General features: G+C 31.0%; 1 protein-coding gene across 4 annotated transcripts in view; it reads right to left on the reverse strand.

Annotated features, from left to right (window-relative positions):
- Positions 1-22,287, reverse strand: part of LOC134696295 (probable phospholipid-transporting ATPase IA) — a 65,840-nt gene that overhangs the window by 22,938 nt on the left and 20,615 nt on the right. For 3 of the 4 annotated variants that reach the window (XM_063558005.1, XM_063558006.1, XM_063558008.1), the window contains exons 7-28: positions 21,923-21,992; positions 20,928-21,055; positions 20,423-20,493; positions 19,549-19,755; positions 18,457-18,584; positions 17,920-17,997; positions 16,912-17,000; positions 16,232-16,416; positions 15,424-15,506; positions 14,804-14,853; positions 13,941-14,010; positions 12,247-12,331; positions 10,363-10,502; positions 9,776-9,823; positions 8,688-8,778; positions 8,162-8,226; positions 7,728-7,817; positions 6,187-6,249; positions 2,272-2,354; positions 1,420-1,525; positions 1,007-1,084; positions 60-170 (exon numbers count right to left, since the gene is read on the reverse strand). In XM_063558005.1, the coding sequence (XP_063414075.1) occupies positions 60-170; positions 1,007-1,084; positions 1,420-1,525; positions 2,272-2,354; positions 6,187-6,249; positions 7,728-7,817; positions 8,162-8,226; positions 8,688-8,778; positions 9,776-9,823; positions 10,363-10,502; positions 12,247-12,331; positions 13,941-14,010; positions 14,804-14,853; positions 15,424-15,506; positions 16,232-16,416; positions 16,912-17,000; positions 17,920-17,997; positions 18,457-18,584; positions 19,549-19,755; positions 20,423-20,493; positions 20,928-21,055; positions 21,923-21,992 (2,119 nt within the window). The remainder of the gene's footprint in view (positions 1-59; positions 171-1,006; positions 1,085-1,419; positions 1,526-2,271; positions 2,355-6,186; positions 6,250-7,727; positions 7,818-8,161; positions 8,227-8,687; positions 8,779-9,775; positions 9,824-10,362; positions 10,503-12,246; positions 12,332-13,940; positions 14,011-14,803; positions 14,854-15,423; positions 15,507-16,231; positions 16,417-16,911; positions 17,001-17,919; positions 17,998-18,456; positions 18,585-19,548; positions 19,756-20,422; positions 20,494-20,927; positions 21,056-21,922; positions 21,993-22,287) is intronic. The other variant, XM_063558009.1, reaches the window with a different exon arrangement.

Consider the following 22,287-nt stretch of genomic DNA (forward strand, 5'->3'; position numbering starts at 1 on the left):
TATTATGGTTTTTAACAATCAACAAACTATAGATCTCAATCTAGGCTAATAGAACTCACCTCAATAACATAGAGACATATATTTTTGTAAAATGAGTATAGTATAAGTTTACACAGTCTAGAATAGCTCCAGGCTCCATGGACTAGAAGTAATTTGTTCAGGAATCGGAACTGAAATAAATCAAGTACAAATAAATCATTAGAATTATCAGCTTCCTTTCAAGATTTTTATTATCAACTATATTGGAAGACTATTTTATTTTATTCATATATTCACAATTCTTGGATTACAAGATAGTTTCAGTTATATCATCCAAATCGATTTTGAAGACGGTTTCAAGAGTAAAGAGATGTACCGAGATAAAATTATTGACAACTATACATGACCTAGCTGTTAATACCAGGCCTTTATTGTAACCTGATAGACTGATATCCATGAACAATAAGATAATATGTCTGTAGGACACCATGCTCTTCTATCACATTTATTGTTCTGTGAACAACAAAATCTAGGTCAAAATGTGAACCATGAAATTGGGGTCAAAATGTGAACCATGAAATCTGGGTCAAACTGTGAACCATGAAATCTGGGTCAAAATGTGAACCATGAAAACTGGGTCAAATTGTGAACCATGAAATCTGGGTCAAAATGTGAACCATGAAATCTGGGACAAAATGTGAACCATGAAAACTGGGTCAAACTGAACCATGAAATCTGGGTCAAACTGTGAACCATGAAATCTGGGTCAAAATGTGAACCATGAAATCTGGGTTAAACTGTGATCCATAAAATATGGGTTAGAACCATAAATTGGAATACATGTATATTCTAAAAATTTCAATATTCTAATATGACCACTAGCTACATAATAAACTACCAAAAATAATGTTAACCTGATGGGGACTAGAAGATGAATAATGGACAAACAGAAAGCATAATATACCAATTATTCTAAGCAGTGTGTGAAAAAAAATAATATATATTGGGTGTGCAGTAAATTATTTACCTGAGCTATTGCGTAGTCTGATGCACATGCTGCCTGTAGTCCTTCTACACCACTTATACCTACTCCTACGTGAGCTGCCTAAAATAGTAAAGTAGGGTCAAAGGCTAAAAGTCACTGAATTCATCATGCAATTTTTTACTATTATCAAGTATGTATACATTTAATGTAGAGTAAAACAAAACAAACAAAAAACTACTACAAATTCAACCTGATTTATTTCATATCAGTCAATTTAACAATATTGTAATTGGTCATCAAAAGTAAACATCTAAATTTTATTGAGCAAATTTACTGACTTGGACAGATGTACATTTTAGAATTAAAGTCAAATAAGTTTTATAGTTTCAATGAGGCGTGAAATGCATGAGACTGTACCATGAGGAAGTAAACTGTACAATCATGGAATAGTTTACCTGTATCATACCAACATCATTGGCCCCATCACCTATGGCTAATGTAATGGCTTTGACTGATTTTTTGACTAGTTCTACTATTTCTGCTTTCTGTAATGGTGATACCCTGAAACAAAAGCAAAAATATATTGGGTGATCCACTTTTAGTAAAAACTTCAGATGTAACTACCACTTAATTAACAAGTACTTTTATTTTAAAATCATCTTAACTTCAGATTCATAATTCAAAATTTTTGCAGTAAGCTACTGTAAACCAACTTATATTTGTGACTTTCGCGAGTAAAGAAATAACACAAATATCTACAGGAAGTTAATTAGAAATCAGGAAATTTAAAAGCTGCAAATTGGACAAGGAAGGGTAAAATGTGAAATAAAGTTCCTACTTAATAAGTTTGTTTACAGTATGTCTAGAAAATATTGTCTACAGTCACAAGTCATGTGACAATAAGGATTTATACCTACCTACAACAGATTACAGCCTTACAAGATCTAGCTATGTCTAGAAAATCTTGTCTATAGTCACATGATCAAGGCATGTGACAATAAGGATGTATACCTACCTACAACAGATTACAGCCTTACAAGATCTGGCTATGTCTAGAAAATCTTGTCTATAGTCACATGATCAAGTCATGTGACATAAGGATTTATACCTACCTACAACAGATTACAGCCTTACAAGATCTAGCTATGTCTAGAAAATCTTGTCTATAGTCACATGATCAAGTCATGTTACAATAAGGATTTATACCTACCTACAACAGATTACAGCCTTACAAGATCTGGCTATGTCTAGAAAATCTTATCTACAGTCACATGATCAAGTCATGTGACATAAGGATTTATACCTACCTACAACAGATTACAGCCTTACAAGATCTAGCTATGTCTAGAAAATCTTGTCTACAGTCACATGATAAACCATACTTCAAACTCTGAAAAAAAGATGAACAAAAATGTTAATTTAATACAATTACAAGTTGTTTAATCCTTCTGATATCAATTAGATTTGTAGGGACTCTTCAGTTATAAAACATTTCATACAAGCAATATGCATTACGAAATAACATGCTATTATATTCGTCAATATGAATACAGGAGGTCCATAAAGGTTTCCCTCAATAATTTACAGTCGATTGCATTGAGTGTGTAGGTAAAAGTAATATCTTCGGCTAGCTTGCTTGCTAGCTGAACCGTGAAGTCATTATTAGGTAATTCCTTTCAAAGTAGACTAGTCCTACAGACAAATAGGTTGGTTATCTGTCAGACTAGTTCACTCTTAAAGGACGGTAGTTTACCTAACCTTACAATGACTTCAAGGTTCAGCTAGCAAGTAAGCTTACCGACAATATTATCTTTACCTACACAGTCAATGCAATCAGCTGTAATTGTTACCAAAGATTCCTTAAGGTTGCAGAATTTTCATTTTTGTAAATGATTGGAAAACCAACTAATTGACTGGTTAATTATATTGTTCTATCGAAAAAAACTTATTAACTGGTGTCTATTGCAATGTTAAATTATTTACATAAACTTCATTTGAAAGTAACAATAAGTTCTCATTTATACACAAATATGTTTCTTATTAAAATTATATAAATAAAACATTTAAGTAGAGTTTTTATATGAAAAAATACAGTACATTAATCATAAAATTAAATATATACAAAATTACAATGAAATTTCATAACAAAATTTCAGCAAATAACATTAAAATAGACAAAATATAAAATACTAGAATTATTACAACTATTTTTCTTTGCATGCTTCCACATTCCCCGTTGATAATTAAGGTATTAAACAAGAATGTGTCCTCAGTACACGAATGCCCCCCTCGCACTATCATTTTCTATGTTCAGTGGTCCATGAAATTGGGGTAAGATCTCTAATTTGGCATTAAAATTAAAAAGATCATATCATAAGGAACATGTGCACCAAGTTTGAAGTCGATTGGACTTCAACTTCATCAAAAACTACCTTGACCAAAAACTTTAACCTGAAGCGGGACAGACGGACGGACGAACAGACGGACGAACAGACGAACGGACGCACAGACCAGAAAACATAATGCCCCTCTACTATCGTAGGTGGGGCATAAAAACATTTTTGAAGAATAAATTCCAAGCATGCTGATCCATGACTCAAAGCCCACCCTTTTTCTCACAATAAACTGTATTCATTGTTGTGCCTTTAATTAGTTTAAACATATTTATTTATAGTGGATTGGGAAACAAGTTTTCCAACTTATATTAATCCCTTTCCACTTTTCGGGTGCGAGTGCTGCCTTGTAGCGGCATTAGCCTTCTCTTTTTGGAAATCTACAAGGGTGTCTTTAACATGCAAGAGATATGGGTCTCTCTTAACACAGGTCAGCCATTTATCGTCCCCGTCCGATGGACTATCATCGTTTCCTCAGGACCATACTCGCAAATGATGCCTTTAATTATAAACTGTTTAAACAAAAATTGAGATGTCTGTATGGTTTTTTTTTTACAATTTAACAATTTTGATAATGTAAAAATGTTTTTAATTAGCTAGGGGGACATCTTCATAAAAGAACTAAAAAAAAATACATGTACTATCTATATGGCTGTTTTAGAATTTCTAGCGTACGTCTATTTTAAATTAAGCTCAATTTGAAGCCTGATCTGACCCTGAAATATATGTTAATAATTATATAAGATGTCATGCAATATTCAAAGTAACCATAACCCTTGCAATACTGGCTTGTATTTCAGATAACATTATAGAAATTTTGAAATGTTTTTTGAAATATATGATTTTGCTAGTTGATCTAATTTTAAGCAGACACTCTATTTACAAAGTATCAAATGTCAAACAGGTGATATGAAGGTTCCAGTATAGCATGGATTACAAGCTTCTAGGATTATTTATCTGTTTAATAAATACACTATTTCCTAATCTAAGGGATAAGAACATAAACAGTCCTTAGAAAAAATGGCATGCAAGTTTTTATTTTATTAGAGGGGAGGGGAGGCATGTTCTTATAGGACAATATAAAAGTTAAACAATCTGACAATTAAAATAACAAACAAACAGAGAAAAAAAACTTAAAAATCCATAGGATGAGGTATATAACTAAGGGCAGATAATCAATGTAAACAGGTATAAATGATAACAGAATATTTGGGTAGAAAAAGCAAAATGATGTGTACAATTCTGTGATATTATTTTGCTTGTCAATATATATTGCAATGTTTAAGGTTTAAATTCTGTTTTATAAAATAGCTGTCCAAAATCAATATGTATACCCATTGTCTTGATCAATGAACTTAAATTGAAAACAACTAACTTGAATATGATTTATAACATATACTTTTCATTTTAATGAATGTCAATTACTTCTTGCAACAAGAGAAAACATAATGTGCCCTAGTCCGAGGTTACTCTGACGTCCAACAGCTGTTTTGCCAGACAAGCTGGGGTCCCACATAATCTCGGACTAAATGTGCCCAAAATCTGGTTTTCTATCACTTTCCTATTCCTCAAACCTGCCATAAACTCTGCAGTCAATATCCCTTAGATTATTTCGTACAAGTTTTAAAAGTTGTTTTCCTATTTTTAGTCATTTATAGTATCCTGGAGCGTAGTAAATATTTTATACCTATAATTAAAACTGTGCAATTATCAACTATTGCACATGTTTATGACATATGTATAAGAAATAAGAAATATATTCCATATATATGTTTGTGGTATATAATGAGCTTAGATTTGTAAACATCATCACCATGCAGTTCTTTCCATTCTTCACCAGAGTTAATGTTATACCCCACCACAAATGTATACAGTTAGATAACAATGCCCTTTCACCATTTCATTTGCTGTTATAGGAGGGCAGGACCTTTTTCGGGAAGTCGGCATTGTGAGTTTTTAAGGGATCCGGGATGTCAGAATTTAAATTCCTTAAAATAATGACCTCAGGATTTCATGTTTTTAAGCCTGGGATTTCAGGATCAGGACCACTAAACCCCCCCCCCCCCTCTTATACCAAGATATGTGATTTAGTGTGGACAAGTTCATTTATATATATATAATATATAAAGTATATGAACATTCTGCATCAATTCATCTGACCCTTACTCCACCGGGTCACATTAGTTTGAGTATTTTCCTTTACGCTGTTCTAATACACTTTCAACAAGTTTTATACATTTAGTTATATGTTGCTTTATTTTGTAATGCATTTATTTGTATAGCTCAAATTTTGGGTACCATGATTGGTTAATAAAATTCTCTTATCTTATTTTGTAGCATCCCAAAAAGAAACTATGATTATATCATTTTTACACAGTTTCTGTTACTAATTGGATAACATAAATGCAATGGTCTCCATGGTAATGCTTATTGAGAAACTCTGTTTAGGTTTCTCCATTTTGTATTTAATTTTTTATTATAAAATATTCAGTAGTGACAATTCAATATTTTAAATTGGGAACAAGTATGAAGTTAGTCTATAAAAAGAGTAAGTTTGTTCTTTTTTTGGACACAAGTAAAAGTAGTGTTTTTAACATTTTATTTATGAATTATTCTAAGTAATACATGTAGTAAAAAATAACACTTGTTCTAATTACAACAGAAATGCAATAGTAAAAATATTAGTAGGTTAGATATACAAATACCTATAAAACAAGTGTTAAAAAAATTAAATGTACAATACTTAGTACTAATACTACAATATATAAAATGTGATGCCAAGCTGAAGGGATTCACGAACTGCACACAACATTTTACATGTATATTAACCTTTCGTTTTATTCTTGGCCCTTTGCCTTGAGGTTCAACCACAGAAAATATATGATTCAAAGTCTGAAGATTAAAAGAAGAAAAAAAAAAGATATAAAAGTGTCTTGAAATGAAATGCTTGTTTACTTCATTCATACAATTATACTTCATTATGGTTAATGTTTTATGTAAGTTTTACATGAATAGGTAAGATATGACACACAGATTGCAAAAGGATGCAGTGTGATACCTATATTTCATATGAGAAGCTGTGAAAATATTGCTATCTTAGATTAAGATAAATTTAGAAAACAAAGGTTTTGATGTTTTCCTTCAAATAATGTGTTCCTCTAAAGGGGTAAAGCTTAATGCCTTAATACATTAATGCTTACAATATGATGAAAAAAATCAAACAAAATACCATGAGTATATTCAGGATTTAAAATTGCAAATTTTTATGCACACACAAAAATGACTGTTTAAGAGAAAATTCTGAAACCAGTTTGCAGTTCAGGTCTTCTTTACCACACCCTTCAGCTTTATAAACAATAACAAAAAACTGAGGTGCAGAAAAACAGCAAACAAACAAATCAACTCAAGCTATTTTTAAAATACAGAGAAAATATAAGTCAGGGTTTATTAAACATATACTTTGTGAATATTGACATGCATACAACGTGAGGCATCTTTTCTATTACAGCAGATTGCATTGAATGTGTAGGTAAAGGTAATATCTTTTGCTAGCGTGCTTGCTAGTCCTGAACTGTGAAGTCATTATTAGGACCCTCCTTTAAGAGTAAACTAATCTGACAGATAACCAATCTATCTGTCTGTAGGAATATGCAACTTCGAAAGGAGGGTAGGATACCTTATGTAATAATGACATCATGGTTCAGTTAACAAGCAAGCTAACTGAGGATTCTACCTTTCCCTACACAATCAATGCAATCAGCTGTATGTACAATAATAAATGTTATCTATAGATAATGACATATAACAAGTCTTCAGTGTAAGTCTTCAGTGTAATTCTTCATTATAGACATGGATAGATGTTATAATTTAGTTAATGAACTTTATAAATAGCAATTAATGACAGTTAAGAAAAGAAAACATGAAAAGATGATATAAGTTATATATTTAGTTAGTGAACTTTATTTAAATAGCAATTAATGAGTGTTAAGGTGGTACCCAACACTTTCACTAAAATTAAAATGGTTTAATTTTCATAAAATTTTGTCAAAGTATTTACTTAGACACTTTAACACAAATATAAAAATTTTGTAATTTTTGAACCAACTATTTTATCAGAAAAATTACAGTGGTTATATAGCAGTTTGACAAACACCAATTTTGATCATTGAGAAGCTTAATATTCTGTTAACCATGCAACGTAATTAAAACGTTCAGCTGATTTTACAGAGTTATCTCCCTGTAGTGTTAAGTACCACCTTAAGAAAAGAAATCTACTAGTATTCAAACAACAAAATTGAAGGTGAAACCAAGTGGGTTATCATTATTAATATAAAAAAGCAATTTTTAAAGATTCAAAATTCCATCCATACCTGTCCATCTATAATTAAACCAACTTCATTATCTTTTTTTAAACATTCTCCAAATTCTTCTACATGTTTTCTTAAAGCTTCTCTGGTTCCCTGTTATAAAAGAAACCAGTTCGTTTTTTAATATGATCTTGTTCTAGCCTAATTGTTACTAGATTGGAGAATGCATTCACACTTATTTTAGTAAACAACAAAACAAATTTCGTTTTCAGAGCTGTCAAATTTTTAACAAGTTTCTTTAACTATATAAATAGAATTGAACAATTTCCAATAAAAAATATTGAGAGATAAATGGCCATTGTTGTCAACGTACATGGTACCTTATACATATACTGTGAATTTAACAATGTCCTTTAAAGGTCGTGAAAGGTAGCAACCAATATTAATTTGAAGTTCATTCTTTGGGTTGTGTTAATCTGTTAAACAGTTATACTTACATCTAAGCTGTGTTCATTAATCACAATGAGTGGCATATCTTCTGTTAAAAGCTTGCAGGAATATCCTGAAATATCAATAATTCTACTTGATCACAAAAGTTTCTACATGTCATGAGTTAAATAGACTGTCACTGTTTTTTTTAAAGAGATGCTTTAGATGAACATAACATTCAGGAAATTATGTTTCATATTAGTTTAGATAAATATGGTGACAGCAGTCCACATGAAATACTTTAGTCGCCCTCATGTAAAATTGGCACCATGTTATTTGTCAATCTGGTGACAGCAGTCCAAATGAAATACTAGGAAATAACAATACATCTTGTAGTCTTGTTTTTCAGCTTCACGTTTTAATGGACGACAAATTATGGCAAGTTGAAGAAAGCCCTTATCACCATTTATACTGCAAGTTTTAATCATTCAAAATTCATTGATAACTATATTTCATAAGCCTTGAAGTTATAGATATGGAAGTAATAAATACATCAGAAAATATCTGCATTCCTTTTCCCACTCCCATTCATACCTATATTTATAGCTGTTTCCTGTTTGTCACCAGTTAATACCCAGATTTTAATGTCTGCTTTGGCTAAGTTTGCAATGGCGTCTGGTACACCCTGGAATAGGTAAACAATGACGACAATGAGAATACACAGTGCATTAATACACAATAATTTAATTTTGGATGTAACATGTCTTCTGATTAGCTGACGTTATTTTGTTATCAGTCCATAGACATAATTTAGTCATGTGACCGTGACGTCATCAACGTATTCAGAATAAAATTATCAGAAATGACTGTAATATTTTTTCTGTCTATTCGAAATAACATAAAAAATGTGGTCCACACAGTTAAATAACCTGATTGTGTGAATGAAGATTTTGTTCGAGGTAAGATACATCATCATTATTGATGGGATGATCTATTTTCATCATACCTGCCAACTTTTCAAAATGCCCATGGGGGTTTTGCGAGCAAGATGGATGTCATAGTCCTAAAAGGACCTTCAAGGGGGCCTGCAAATACATTTTCATGTTGTTTTTTGGCTTCTTCATACTATTATAAACCTACAGTCATTGTAAAATTAATTGTTTTGTTTAAATTGTGGACAAAAATGCTCTTTCAAAATTTCAATTTGGGAGCTTCCATGGGGGAAATCCGCTGCAAATAGTAACAGTGGGCAGGTATGTTTCATGGATTTTTTTTGGTAAAGGTGAACTAGGAATTTCACTATAGTTATTTATAGGTAGGGATTGGTTTATAAAGGTTTCACTATAGTTATTTAGGAAGCTTTCCAGTATCGGTAGGGATTGGTTTATAAAGGTTTCACTATAGTTATTTAGGAAGCTTTCCAGTATCGGTAGGGATTGGTTTATAAAGGTTTCATTATAGTTATTTAGGAAGCTTTCCAGTATTGGTAGGGATTGGTTTATAAAGGTTTCACTATAGTTATTTAGGAAGCTTTCCAGTATCGGTAGGGATTGGTTTATAAAGGTTTCACTATAGTTATTTAGGAAGCTTTCCAGTATAGGTAGGGATTGGTTTATAAAGGTTTCACTTTAGTTATTTATAGGTAGGGATTGGTTTATAAAGGTTTCACTATAGTTATTTACCTCCTGAAGTTTGTCTTCAATTGCCGTAGCCCCAAGTAATTGGAGATTCTGAAAAGAAAAAGAAAAACACTTAAAAGAAAAAAGTGAGACAAAATTTACTGAGGGTACCATAAATTAAGAAACTATAGCTGTGTTTCTATCATTGCAAAAATGTGACAGGGTCAATTGTTTCAACTGGCATTTTGAAATTTCAATATATGAATTGAATAGGATTTTTCTCAATATCGCAAAAATTTAAATCACATTTGAGTCTGAATGACAAAATCACAATAATAAATGCAAGCAATAATTTCTGAATTTATAGTAATAAGATATTGAAAGATTTTCTTTAACTTTGTCTTTTATTTTCTCATATAACTGTTTTGAATAGCAATATTGTTTAACACAGACTTAATGGAAAATGTTTATTAAAAAATTAAGGAGCCTTTGTGACAATCACTAGACAGTCAACACTGAAGTTGTGAGTTCGAACCCTGCATGTGCACTCAACTCCCATTGTAGGTTGCTAGTTTTTTTTCTGGATACACCCAGCTTCCTCCACAAATCAATCAATAATCAAAAAATTAGGAAGATGTTGATATACTTACCCTCTCTATAAGTTCTGCAGCCTCTTCTAACTTTTTATCTCTGTTCTGGATAGAAGTACTGGCTTTATAATAAGTGTGCTTCCAATCTTCATAAAACTCTTCTGATACGTCAGCAGTAGCTATACATAATGTTCTTAAACCTGCAAGATTAAATCATTCGAATAAAATGTATATACTGTGGATTCATTAATATTCGTTGGATACGAATTTTCGTGGGTTTTGTGGGTACTGGTGAACCACGAATTCAAATGTCCCACGAATAGCATATTTTGAATAGGCTTTGTTTACAGTGATCGATAAAACCACGAAATCAACTATCCACCAATATGCCAGTTTTAAACAATCCTTGAATACATGTGTATTGACATATACGAAAATAAAATCCATAGTACTGTGGACCAATTTTCGTGGATTTCATGGGTACAGGTGAACCATGAAATTAAACATTTAACAATGAACAACTTTTTTATCAGCTTGTTTTGCAGACTTAGGCACAACCACAAATTTTAAATATCCACAAATATGTAAGTTTTCCTTAACCAAAGAAAAATGGTATACATGAAAATAAAAGAATCCACAGTACAATGGATTCATTTATTTTTATTCGGTTTTGTACAAATTTTTGGAACTGAGGCAAAATTGCCTTTTCCAGGATATTTATATACAGTGGATTCATTTTTATTCGTGGTATACCAATTTTCGTAGGTTTCGTGGGTCACAGCGAACCACAAATTTAAGAATTCGAGGAAGAATAATCCCGATAAATGTGAACGAAGTCGGATGTTTATTTCCGGTTTTGGTTTTGGTTTGCAGTTTTAGTATAGTGTTGACTAGCGATAAACATTGTAACATAAAACGTGTTTTTTATTGAAAGAAGATACAAGTATTTTAATTAAATCAATAATTAATATATTGAATATCAGTGATAATTTAGTTTTTAAAATTGACTAAAACTGTTCATGGAAAATAACTGCAAGTTGTTAATTACCATGTCATAGTTTGGTTTACTAGTGATTAAAAATCAATAGGATTAAGTAGGGGGATATTGCCCGTAGGTAATATTGTTTATGACAGGAACATTTATTTTCACACCTTTTACTTATATGACTGTTTATTATATCGTGATTAGGGAAATGAGAATTCAATCATAAAGTTTTGATTGCCTTATAGAATCCCGACAAGCATTTATAAATTGTAAAACAAACAAATAATTTGTTGTCTTTGTCCATTATTGTATTAGAAGTTTTCAATGAACACTTTAACCTAAAATGACCAAGCGAGGATTTTGACAATTCAAAAATTTTTCAATTAATTCCTTCTTTTTATTTGTTTTATTATTGATCAAACCAAGGAGGTTATATGATCTCCTAAATCAAAAAGAAATCCACGAATAACGCATCTGATTTTTTTTCTCATGTAATCAGCGTCCACGAATTAACGTATACCACGAAACATCTTTTTTCTCTATCCACGAAAATTGATACCCACAAAAATAAATGAATCCACAGTATGTGGTTTTGCAAAATCAGCATACAAGCATTTAGAAATTTGTACTCAGTTGAACATTCAATTCATGGTCCACCTTAAATTATGGACGACATCAACAGTTCAATGAAGGATAAAAAACTTAATTCCCATAATTTTTTCACTGACCCCCCTACCCCCCTCTTAACTTAATTTGGGAAAAATTGATTGACCCATATGGATATATGTCAAAATCAATGTCGCATAACCAAATCTTGCAGCAGTTCAACCCCGACCCCCAAACTATTTGAATTAAGTTTTTTATCTTACATTGATCTTTTGATGTCGTCTCAAGCAAATTTTACAACTCCTGAAAACATTAATACCTAAGCTAAACTTAAAATATACGATGGTTCTTACCTAAAGTAGCGAATTCTTTTAAATGTTGTAAAGTCACCTCATGATGAGCTTGTTTATCATCTAGTCGTTCATATATAACTGTATCCTGAAATATAATACTACTAACATGAGAAAACTCTTTCAAAAGAAGATCATTATTTTCACAGAATAAAAACTGTCAACAAAAAATAGTTATATGATCAACTTCAATAGATCCATGTATTTACTTTAATGCATTTTAACGCATAAACAAAAATTCCAAATTTTTTGTGCAAGTTCAATTCAATTTATTTTGTGAAATAAACATAATGAAAATACTGCTAGAAGTTGTAAATAAAAGTATGTTTTTGTTAGATGTATTCCGTTTTGTATCCATCTGATTAGTTAAGCCTTTTTCAAGTAACTGATTTTTATAGTTTGTCCTTATGTTGTGCTGTTACATAAGTTAAACAACTCTCCTAGTTAAGGTGGTACCCAACACTTTGACTAAAATTAATTTGGCTCGTTTAATTTTCATAAAAATTTGACAAAGTATTTACGTTGACCATTTGACAAAAATATAAAACTTTCAAAAAATTGAACCAACCGTTTTGTCAGAAAAATTACACTGGTTATATAGCAGTTTGACACACACCAATTTTGATCATTGAGAAGCTTAATATTCCTTTTCCAACAGAACGTAATTAAAACGTTTAGCTGACTTTACAGAGTTATCTCCCTGTAGTGTTAGGTACCACCTTAAGGTGAGGGTTGGGATCCTGTGTCTGTCACAATTCTGGAGCCTGTAATTCAGTGGTTGTCATTTGTTGCTGTGATACATATTTTGTTTTTCTTTTATTATTTGGTACAATATTAGATAAAACATTTATCTTTCCTTTGATATTTGAACATTCAACAATCAATGCAAGTCTAAAATATATGCATGGGGAGGTTTGAGATCTCACAAACATGTTCAACCCCACCGCATTTTTGCGCCTGTCCCAAGTCAGGAGCCTCTGGCCTTTGTTAGTCTTGTATCATTTTAATTTCAGGTTCTTTTGTACAATTTGGAATTTAGTATGGCATTCATTATCACTGAACTAGTATATATTTGTTTAGGGGCCAGCTGAAGGACGCCTCCAGGTGCGGGAATTTCTCGCTACATTAAAGACCTGTTGGTGACCTTCTGCTGTTTTTTTTTCTATGGTCGGGTTGTTGTCTCTTTGACACATTACCCATTTCAATTCTCAATTTTATGTATTCGTTTACTTGCATAAGGTTGATATCAACTGGACACAGCTTATATATTGGATACTGTAGATTCATTATTATTTGTGGGATACTAATTTTTCGTGGAATTCGTCAACCACGATATAAATGTTCAACGAATAACAAATTTTATATAGTCTATCTGTTGCCTTTGGCAAAACCATGAAATCAAATATTCATCAATAATACAAGTTTCCTTCAATACCAAAAGTGGGTCTCATTAGGGTATAAGCGTGACACGTGAAAGTCAAATTATTGTGTCCTGAAAACAGGAAATGAGGTCTAGTGGGACCAGGAAATGACAAAAAAATGAGAATTGCTTATGTACATAGTGTAAGCAGGATACAGGAATCTGACAAAACAGTAAGTGGGACCGGGATCGGAACCCCCCGATGAGACCCCCCCCCCCCACAAATTGTTACCCACGACAATAAAAGAATCGACAGGATTTGAGACTGGATACTTACAGCTCCTTTACAGTACAGTTTTATTTTATTATCTGGTGTTCTCACTACCACGGACATTCTTTTTCTTGTACTGCAAAAATTAACAAATCTGGTTCATGTACTATAGGTTCAGAAATTATTACATCCATTTATTATTGGGATATTGTCATTTTAGACTAAAAATGCAAATTTAATTTTTGCAATATTGAGAAAAATCCTGTTTAGTCTTAGGTCGGGTTGTTGTCTCTGACATACTCCCCATTTCCATTCTCAATTTTAAAGTTCGTATAAAAAAATCAAAATGTGAGTTTAAATTTTTGCATTTGTAATCCTGTGGCATTTTTCACAATAATAAAATCATCGCAATAATTTCTGAATTTACTGAACCCAGTATGTAGTTTCAATTCATATACAATGAATAACTTTTTCAAAGCAGACATACACCATAAACACTGCATACATTATCATTGTCTTTCAAGCTGCCAAATATATCGTCTTTCTTTTAAAAGTATATTTTTTATTTAAAAAAATATGTCAAAATATGTTGAAACCTAAATGGGTATGGTGGAATAATATTTAAAACTTTAAATTTACTAAACACCTTACAGTATTTGTAATTTGCTTTTAATATTCAAATAGCTATAAAAGAATTCAGAATGATTAGAACCCATAACAAATATAACACAACCTTTAATTCAATGAAATATCTATTCACTAAAATGAATTTTGCCAGATGTTTTCTTCTCTATCATATTATTATGTTCATCAAATTTCTCCAAAAATAATTTGCATAAGACATATTTTACTATCAATAATTTGCATAAGACATATTTTACTATTTTAAATTAATACAATCTGTTTCAAAGCTTTTCTATAATACATACCTTGTAAATTCTAAAACATTTAATATGTCATAGCTTTCTTCTCTATCTTCCTATAATAAAATTATAATTGCATAAGAATATGAATAACATCTGTAACAAGCTCAAAGGTATCAAAAATTAATTCAAATTCAGCATGGCTATCAAGCAACACTTAATAGGTCCAAGAAATTAAAATGACCTGCATAAAGTTAAAGATTTGATTTCATATTTGGAAACGCTGCAATAAAAGAGAAAAAATCATTAAAAATGCCAGTAAATTATAAATCTGATGCCTATTTTGTCACCTTTTTCACTATACATGTTTGTAATAAAACTGTACAATTTTTCTCAATTTACAGTTTCGTCAACTTTAGATTGGGACATGAATATGAAGTACTGTTACCATATTTCTTCCCAAATAAATACAAATGAAATTGTGAGCTACTGCTCACTGATGATACCCCTGCCAACATATTTTGCAAAACAGGAAGGATGGAGGGATGAATGGACTGACGAACAGACAGACAGAGAAAAAGCAGTATACACCCACTTTTTTCAAGGGCGGATTTAAATAAAAACCACTAGGCATTAAACAAACAATAATCAATCACATATACAACCATGGTTATATTACTACTTACTACTTTTATGGTAACACCTTGTGGAGTTCTACCAGAAAACATATAACCTAACATCTTAGCACCTTGAACTAAGGCAGCCTCATCTAAAACGAAAAGTATGTACATTATACATTTATCAACTAAAATCAATCAATCAATTTTGCAAAGTCAAAAAGAAATTTGTAAGTTGTAAACATGGGTTTGGTGAGTGCAGTTGGAAATTTAAGCAATGGGAGTTGAAAAAATTTTAACAATATTTTTTTTAGTGATATAAGTCATACAAGTGGCAAGTTAAGTTAACATAATTTTTATTTTTGTTCCGATTTTTCAACATGGCTAACAAAAAACTAATGAAAGCGTGATTTGCCGATATTCCTTATCAACCTCTAACCAAAGTCTTTGTATTCCAAACTGGATTTTAAAATAAATTAAAAAATTTGATCATGTCAAGATGAATTTTTTAGTATATGTTTTCAGTCATATCCATAAAATATATGTTTTTATTATACAAGCATTTTACAGGAATGACAAATCACAGCTTTTGAAAATGTATTACAGCTAATTACCTAATGCATGTAAAGCAAGACTTTGGTTAGCATGCTTGCTTTGTTTTTATATTGTACAATCATTAGGATAACACCCAATTAAATTCAAATATTATATATTCAGGTTAAACTATGCCTATATATATTGTTTAAAGATTTCAATCTTATTTACAAAAAGCTTGTATAGACAATTATACAAACAAAGCAAGCAAGCCAACCAAAGCTTTGCCTTACATGCATTAGGAAATTAGCTGTAAAATTAAAAAAAAGATAGCCACACTAACCTGGAGAAGAAGCTTGATATACAAGAGAAGTTTGACCATCCTCATGGACAGTCTCTGGAACAACGGTATGACATACAGACAACAGTGTTAGGAATTCTCTGATCATAGGAGAGGTCACATGATTCTTCTGCAGATTTTCTAATAGTAATTGATCATTAAATTTATCACTACTTTCATCATCATTTCTACAAAAAAAAATAAAAAAAATATCAATTTTGTTGTTTTGACTTTAATCTTTTCTGGTTTAATCTGGTCATATGCAGAGCTGTGGTATCAAAGTAAATTTTATTCAGTCTATACTAAGAAGCTAAAATTTGAACTACTGTAAACCAACTTATTTTCACAAGCTTTTTATTTTCGCAACTTTCGCGAGTAGAAAAATAACGCAAATATAAATCGACGCAAATATGTCAATCTTTGATCTTTCCTTAATAAAGTTCATTAAGTAAATCAGATAATCGCGAAATTAAATAGCAGCGAAATGGTCCAGAAAGGGTTAAAGGCGAAATAAAGTATCCACGAAAATAAGTTGGTGTACAGTACCTGATCAGTCAAAGTTGATCTTAGCTAAATATGGCTATTTTCTTAGACCCTTTTTCATCATAAAACTCTTAATGTTTACATGTCTTTTGATAACGGGATAAGGAGGCTTCATTTGATTAGAGTTGACAAAAACTTACCCATAACAGATACCTGCAATAGTACACTTCCTGAATTCCATTACATTTCTGGTCAGTGTTCCTGTCTTGTCAGAGAATATGTACTTCACCTAAAAATAAAAATATTATAAAACATTTCTTCAATTAGAGAATTTGGAAGGTTAAAATTAATACTTAGGTCTCCAAGTACTTCAGAATCAAAGGAAGAAGTGACTCCCTTTCTGATACTGACAGGGAGAAATGGTGAGACTTTAAGGAGAAGCGATTGTTAAATAGTGGTAGTACAATGTTTGTAACAATATTTCTTTTCAAAATTTGTTTTCATCTACTTATTACCTAAATGTACCTCCTGGTTTTTTTATTCCCCACCTACAATAGTAGAGGGGCATTATGTTTTCTGGTCTGTGTGTCGGTGCATCTGTTCATCCGTTAGTTCGTCCGTCTGTTCGTCCGTCTGTCCCACTTCAGGTTAAAGTTTTTGGTCAAGGTAGTTTTTGATAAAGTTGAAGTCCAATCAACTTGAAACTTAGTACATATGTTCCCTATAGTATGATCTTTCTAATTTTAATGCCAAATTAGATTATTACCCAATTTCATGGTCCATGGAACATGGAAAAGGATAGTGCAAGTGGGGCATCCGTGTACTATGGACACATTCTTGTTTTATATACTATATTAGGTAAGTGTAACAAGTGAAATATATAGTAAAACATAATTCTATTTTTTCCAATTAGTTGAGCAACTGTAAGTAGTACTGTAGCAGATTTTGAAAAAATAAGATAAATCTGTTATAAAATAGAAATTCAGTGATACAAATTATTTCATTTATTGATAACATTGCTTTTCTTGAATAATTTAACAAATTGGTATATTTAAATTTAAGAAATAAGACTATAAACTCCAGTTTTATATAGGTAGAATTTAAATTAAAATTGCAATTGAAATAATTATTTTGCATTGATTTGTATACTGGAAACTATTGGATTCTAATAAAACATTTATGCATGCATATTTAAAGCATAACTCTACCTGTCCTAATTCCTCGTTTAGATTTGATGTTCTAGCCATTGCAGGGGTATCTGTTTCTGCATAATACATATCCAAATCCTATAAAACAACATTATGACAAATAAGAATTAACCTTTTCTACTAATTTCATTCTCATTAATAACTTGTGGATATTTATTACTGCTGCTTTGAACAAAATAGCAAAAATAATTAGGCTCCTGTTTCATGTATTCATTTTTTTTTCTTGGGTACCAATTTTCGTGGTTTTAGGAAAACTTGCATACTTGTGGATATCTAATTTCCTGGTTTTGGCAAACTCAGTATTCTTTCCTTTAGAAAAGTTGTACTATGTTGAACATTTAAAACTTTGTGGTTCTCATGTAAAATTGGTATTCTTTGAATATTAATGAATCCACAGTATTCTAATTCAATTTCATTTTTTTTCCAAATTTGAAATACAAAAATGTAGTATGGTACCAAGATATTGATAAAATGTTGTTAATTTTATAATTGACAACTTTTGATGTAATTTTTAAACTGATCTTTATATGGACTTACCCAGTTTATAAATATTGCTTGTATAAATTTGACCACTTCTAATGTAACCTGTAAGCTGATAGGTATAAGGTTGTTATACAGAATTATGAAGGTTAAAAAGTTGTATCCAAAATTACTTGGTGGAAGAGCTGAAAAAGAATATAATGATTATGTACTAATTTTTCAAGACTCTATTGTTATCTCCCTTTTTCAGCATATTTATATAGTTATCTCCCTTTTTTCAGCATATTTATATAGTTATCTCCCTTTAAAGTATATCTACAATCACAGCAAGTTAAGTTTCAAATTAGACAAGAATGAAAAGGCCTTTTAACATACCAACTCAATAAGGTAAGAAAAATACAATACAAGCTCTTCTTTATAACACCAATTACCATTGGGCCATTCCAGTTAATGTCTGATAAGGGGGGTGGATGGTTATTTCTGAGGGGTATAAAATTCATACATCTTAGGGGTGTGTTTTGGTTTTTTTTTCATCTGACACATACTCTTATTTACCAAATTCTTCTAAGGGTCGAGCTGCAGTGTTCCAACATTCTATATAGTTGCCTTTTTCAAATTAACAATACTTAGAGGTGATCATAAGGTTACAAGAGCGCAATTATTCGTAATGCATTTTCCATAGGGTACCACTGGTGTTCTGTTGGGTTTTTTTCACAACAACTACACAAACTAGGAAAAATGGGTAGCAGTTCCTGTTACTAGATATGCCATTGTTGCATTACAACCAAAACAACATATAGGGTCATATGGCTCAAATTGACTTAAAATGCAGTTGAAAAAGATGTCTATTCTTTTAGCTTAATGAAAAAGGCATATCTTTAATGGCTCCGACTTGCAGAAATGGAAGATATTTTACAACTTCGGTAAGTGTGAATATGATGTTCGGCAAAATTTACACCTAATTGGATAAGCTTTCGATTAAATGCAATTCCAAACCTGTATCATCCAATTAGAAGCTGTATAGGATTCTATTCTGAGTACCATCTTGGGCTAAAAAACTTGCCAGTAAAACGTAAAGAAATAATTGCCCTCTTGTAACCATAAATAATAACCGTACAGAGTTATTTCCCCTCAACAATGTATACATACCATCATAAAACATGTACCAATCTTTGTGAAGATGCCAATTTGTCCAGATTTGATTGGCTATAGTGCTAATCATGGCTAACGCTATCAGAATGATAAATAGTATGATGATTTGAGTATTGGTCACACGTTCTACATTAGATCTTTTCAATGGTGCTGATGTAGAATTTAACATTAATTTACTTTCATGTCCTGTGTAGATTACCACACCTGGAAAAAAACGTAAAAAATATACTTGCTTATATAATCAATAAGTTTCATAGTATGTGTTCATTGATTGTTTTAAGTACATGTATTGCTATTAAAGACCTTCAAGTGGGTAAATCTTTTCCTTTTGTTGCTTTTCAATTTTTTTTTTCTAACTGTTTTTCCTTTTTCCTTTTGTGATTGAATCTTTATCTTTATTTCCTCATGTTGGGTTATTTGAAGTCAAAAGCTATTCAAAAGCATCTACCCTGTTATGTTGCCCATTAAATTCTTCATGTTGTTCCAAAATAAATCTAGCATTGCAGTGGTAGATTTGCCAATGATTTATCAATTGTTCAATTTCTATGTAGCTTATTCCAGAACAAATCCTTATTTATTAAAGTATGAAATTCATAAATAAGTCTTCAGCAATGATATGTAAACCAACTTATTTTCGTGTGTACTTTATTCAGCGTTTTACCCTTTCTTGACCACTTTGCGGCTATTTAATTTCACAATTATCTGATTTACTTGGTGAAGCTTATTAAGGAAAGATCAAAGACTGACATATTCGTTACGATTTATATTCAGGTTATTTTTCTATTCGCTCACGAATATAAGTTGGTTTACAGTATGTAAAAAAAATATATGCAATATTTCCTCCACATCTGTTTTGAGTTTTTATACTTACCAAATATCCATTTAGTGTTCCTCAACATAGCTCCTCTTAACAATAGCTGGTCTGGTCCTACTGGTATTGCTCTGTCAAAAGAAATATAATAATATGGCATAAAATCAAAAGACAAATGTAACTTTATTCTGCCTGTTGTGGTATGTATTTTTAAATTCAAAGGTTTGGAAAACAGGAAATATGTGTCAGACAGATCAAAAAGTGTGCATACATAACAACTCATTAAAATGGAGCTGCTAACCAAATATGAAGTCCTTCTGTTCAGTAATTAGAGAAAGGAGTGACGAAAAGTTTTAAAGTTTATTCAACACATTGAAAAAAAAATCAAGAACTGGCAAACAGAAGAAGATAAATAACAGTAGCCCTTTTCACAAAAAATCTTAAGTGTAAAATTTATCGTAAGTCTAAAATATTCCATAGCAATTCAACTAAATAATTTAAAGATTAATTTTACACTTAAGATTTTTTGTGAAAAGGGCTACTGATATTATTCATAACAACTTACAATCTCCCAGAAGGTCTGATGTTTCCCACAAAATCATATAAATGTCTGTTCGGCAGCTCACACTCTACTGTTCCTGACAAATCCAGTAAGTCATCATGGGTCAGTAGTTTAGCTGTCTGTGGTAACCCCTGAAGAAAAAGTATCAAACAATGATATATTCATCATTTTAGTTAGTGGATACCATAGGTCCAGACATAAAATATATAATTCATTTTGAATTACAAATTATATTTTTTTTAGAGATATTAATTATTCTGCATTTTGTAATTCATTCCTGAATCTGATTAATTTTTACATGTTATATCTTGTATAAACTCAATGAAATTGAGAATAAATACCAATGACTTCTGCCTTTTATCTTTTATTCTCAAATCCCCAGAGAGTTTTTCATAAATGTTTGTAAATATATATGTATTATTGATACTGTGGATTCTTAAATATTTGTTGGATACCAATTTTTGTGGATTTTTTGGGTACAGGGGAACAACAAATTGAACTGTTCAGGAAATTACAAACTTTCTGAAAGAATGTATGCAAACTTTGTCAAAACAACGAAATTATATATCCAAGAAAATGCAAACTTTTGCTCAATACATGAATATTATTACCCACAAAAATAAATTAGTCAACGGTAGTTGATACCTTATATATTTATTTCAATGCAATCATTTTTTAATGTTATTTAAGGAATGACTGTAATATTTTTTCTGTCTATGAAGAAAAAACATAAAAAATTTGGTGCACACTGAATAATGCGCAGAGTGGGTTATTTAACATTTTAACAACATTTTTTAGGTTATTTCGAATACAGAAAAAATATTACAGTCATTTCTTATAATTTAATTATAAATTCCATTTCAAACAATAGAAAACCATGAAAAAATGTTGATGACTTTACGGTCACATGACTAAATTGATTAAATTATATCTATGGGCTCATAACAAAATAACGTCAGCCAATCAGAGGACACGTTACATCCTAAATTAAATTATACCTGTCTAAGTTTAAGATTAGTTTCTCCATCCAAATTAGCTGTCTCTATGTAACACATAGCTTGAGGCTCACTGTAAGAAAGGAACATAATTTGTTAATCTATTTATACATTTACTTTCTAACAACCAGAATATCTAGAAATTATACAGATTGAAAGGAGTAGGTCCGGTAAGGACCGATTTTGGCCTCAAATTTCAGTTTTATCTGACGAAAGATTTTGACCACTTTTTAAACACTTAAGTGTCTATTTCATATGATTCAATTAATTTATAAGCAAGATTTTAACTTATTTAGTCATTAAAAACGATCCGATTCAAGCTCAAATATGAAAAATCTACCAAATATCTGAAAAAATGTCACTTTTCA

The sequence above is a fragment of the Mytilus trossulus genome, chromosome 14 (assembly GCF_036588685.1).
Source record: "Mytilus trossulus isolate FHL-02 chromosome 14, PNRI_Mtr1.1.1.hap1, whole genome shotgun sequence".
NCBI lineage: Eukaryota > Metazoa > Mollusca > Bivalvia > Mytilida > Mytilidae > Mytilus > Mytilus trossulus.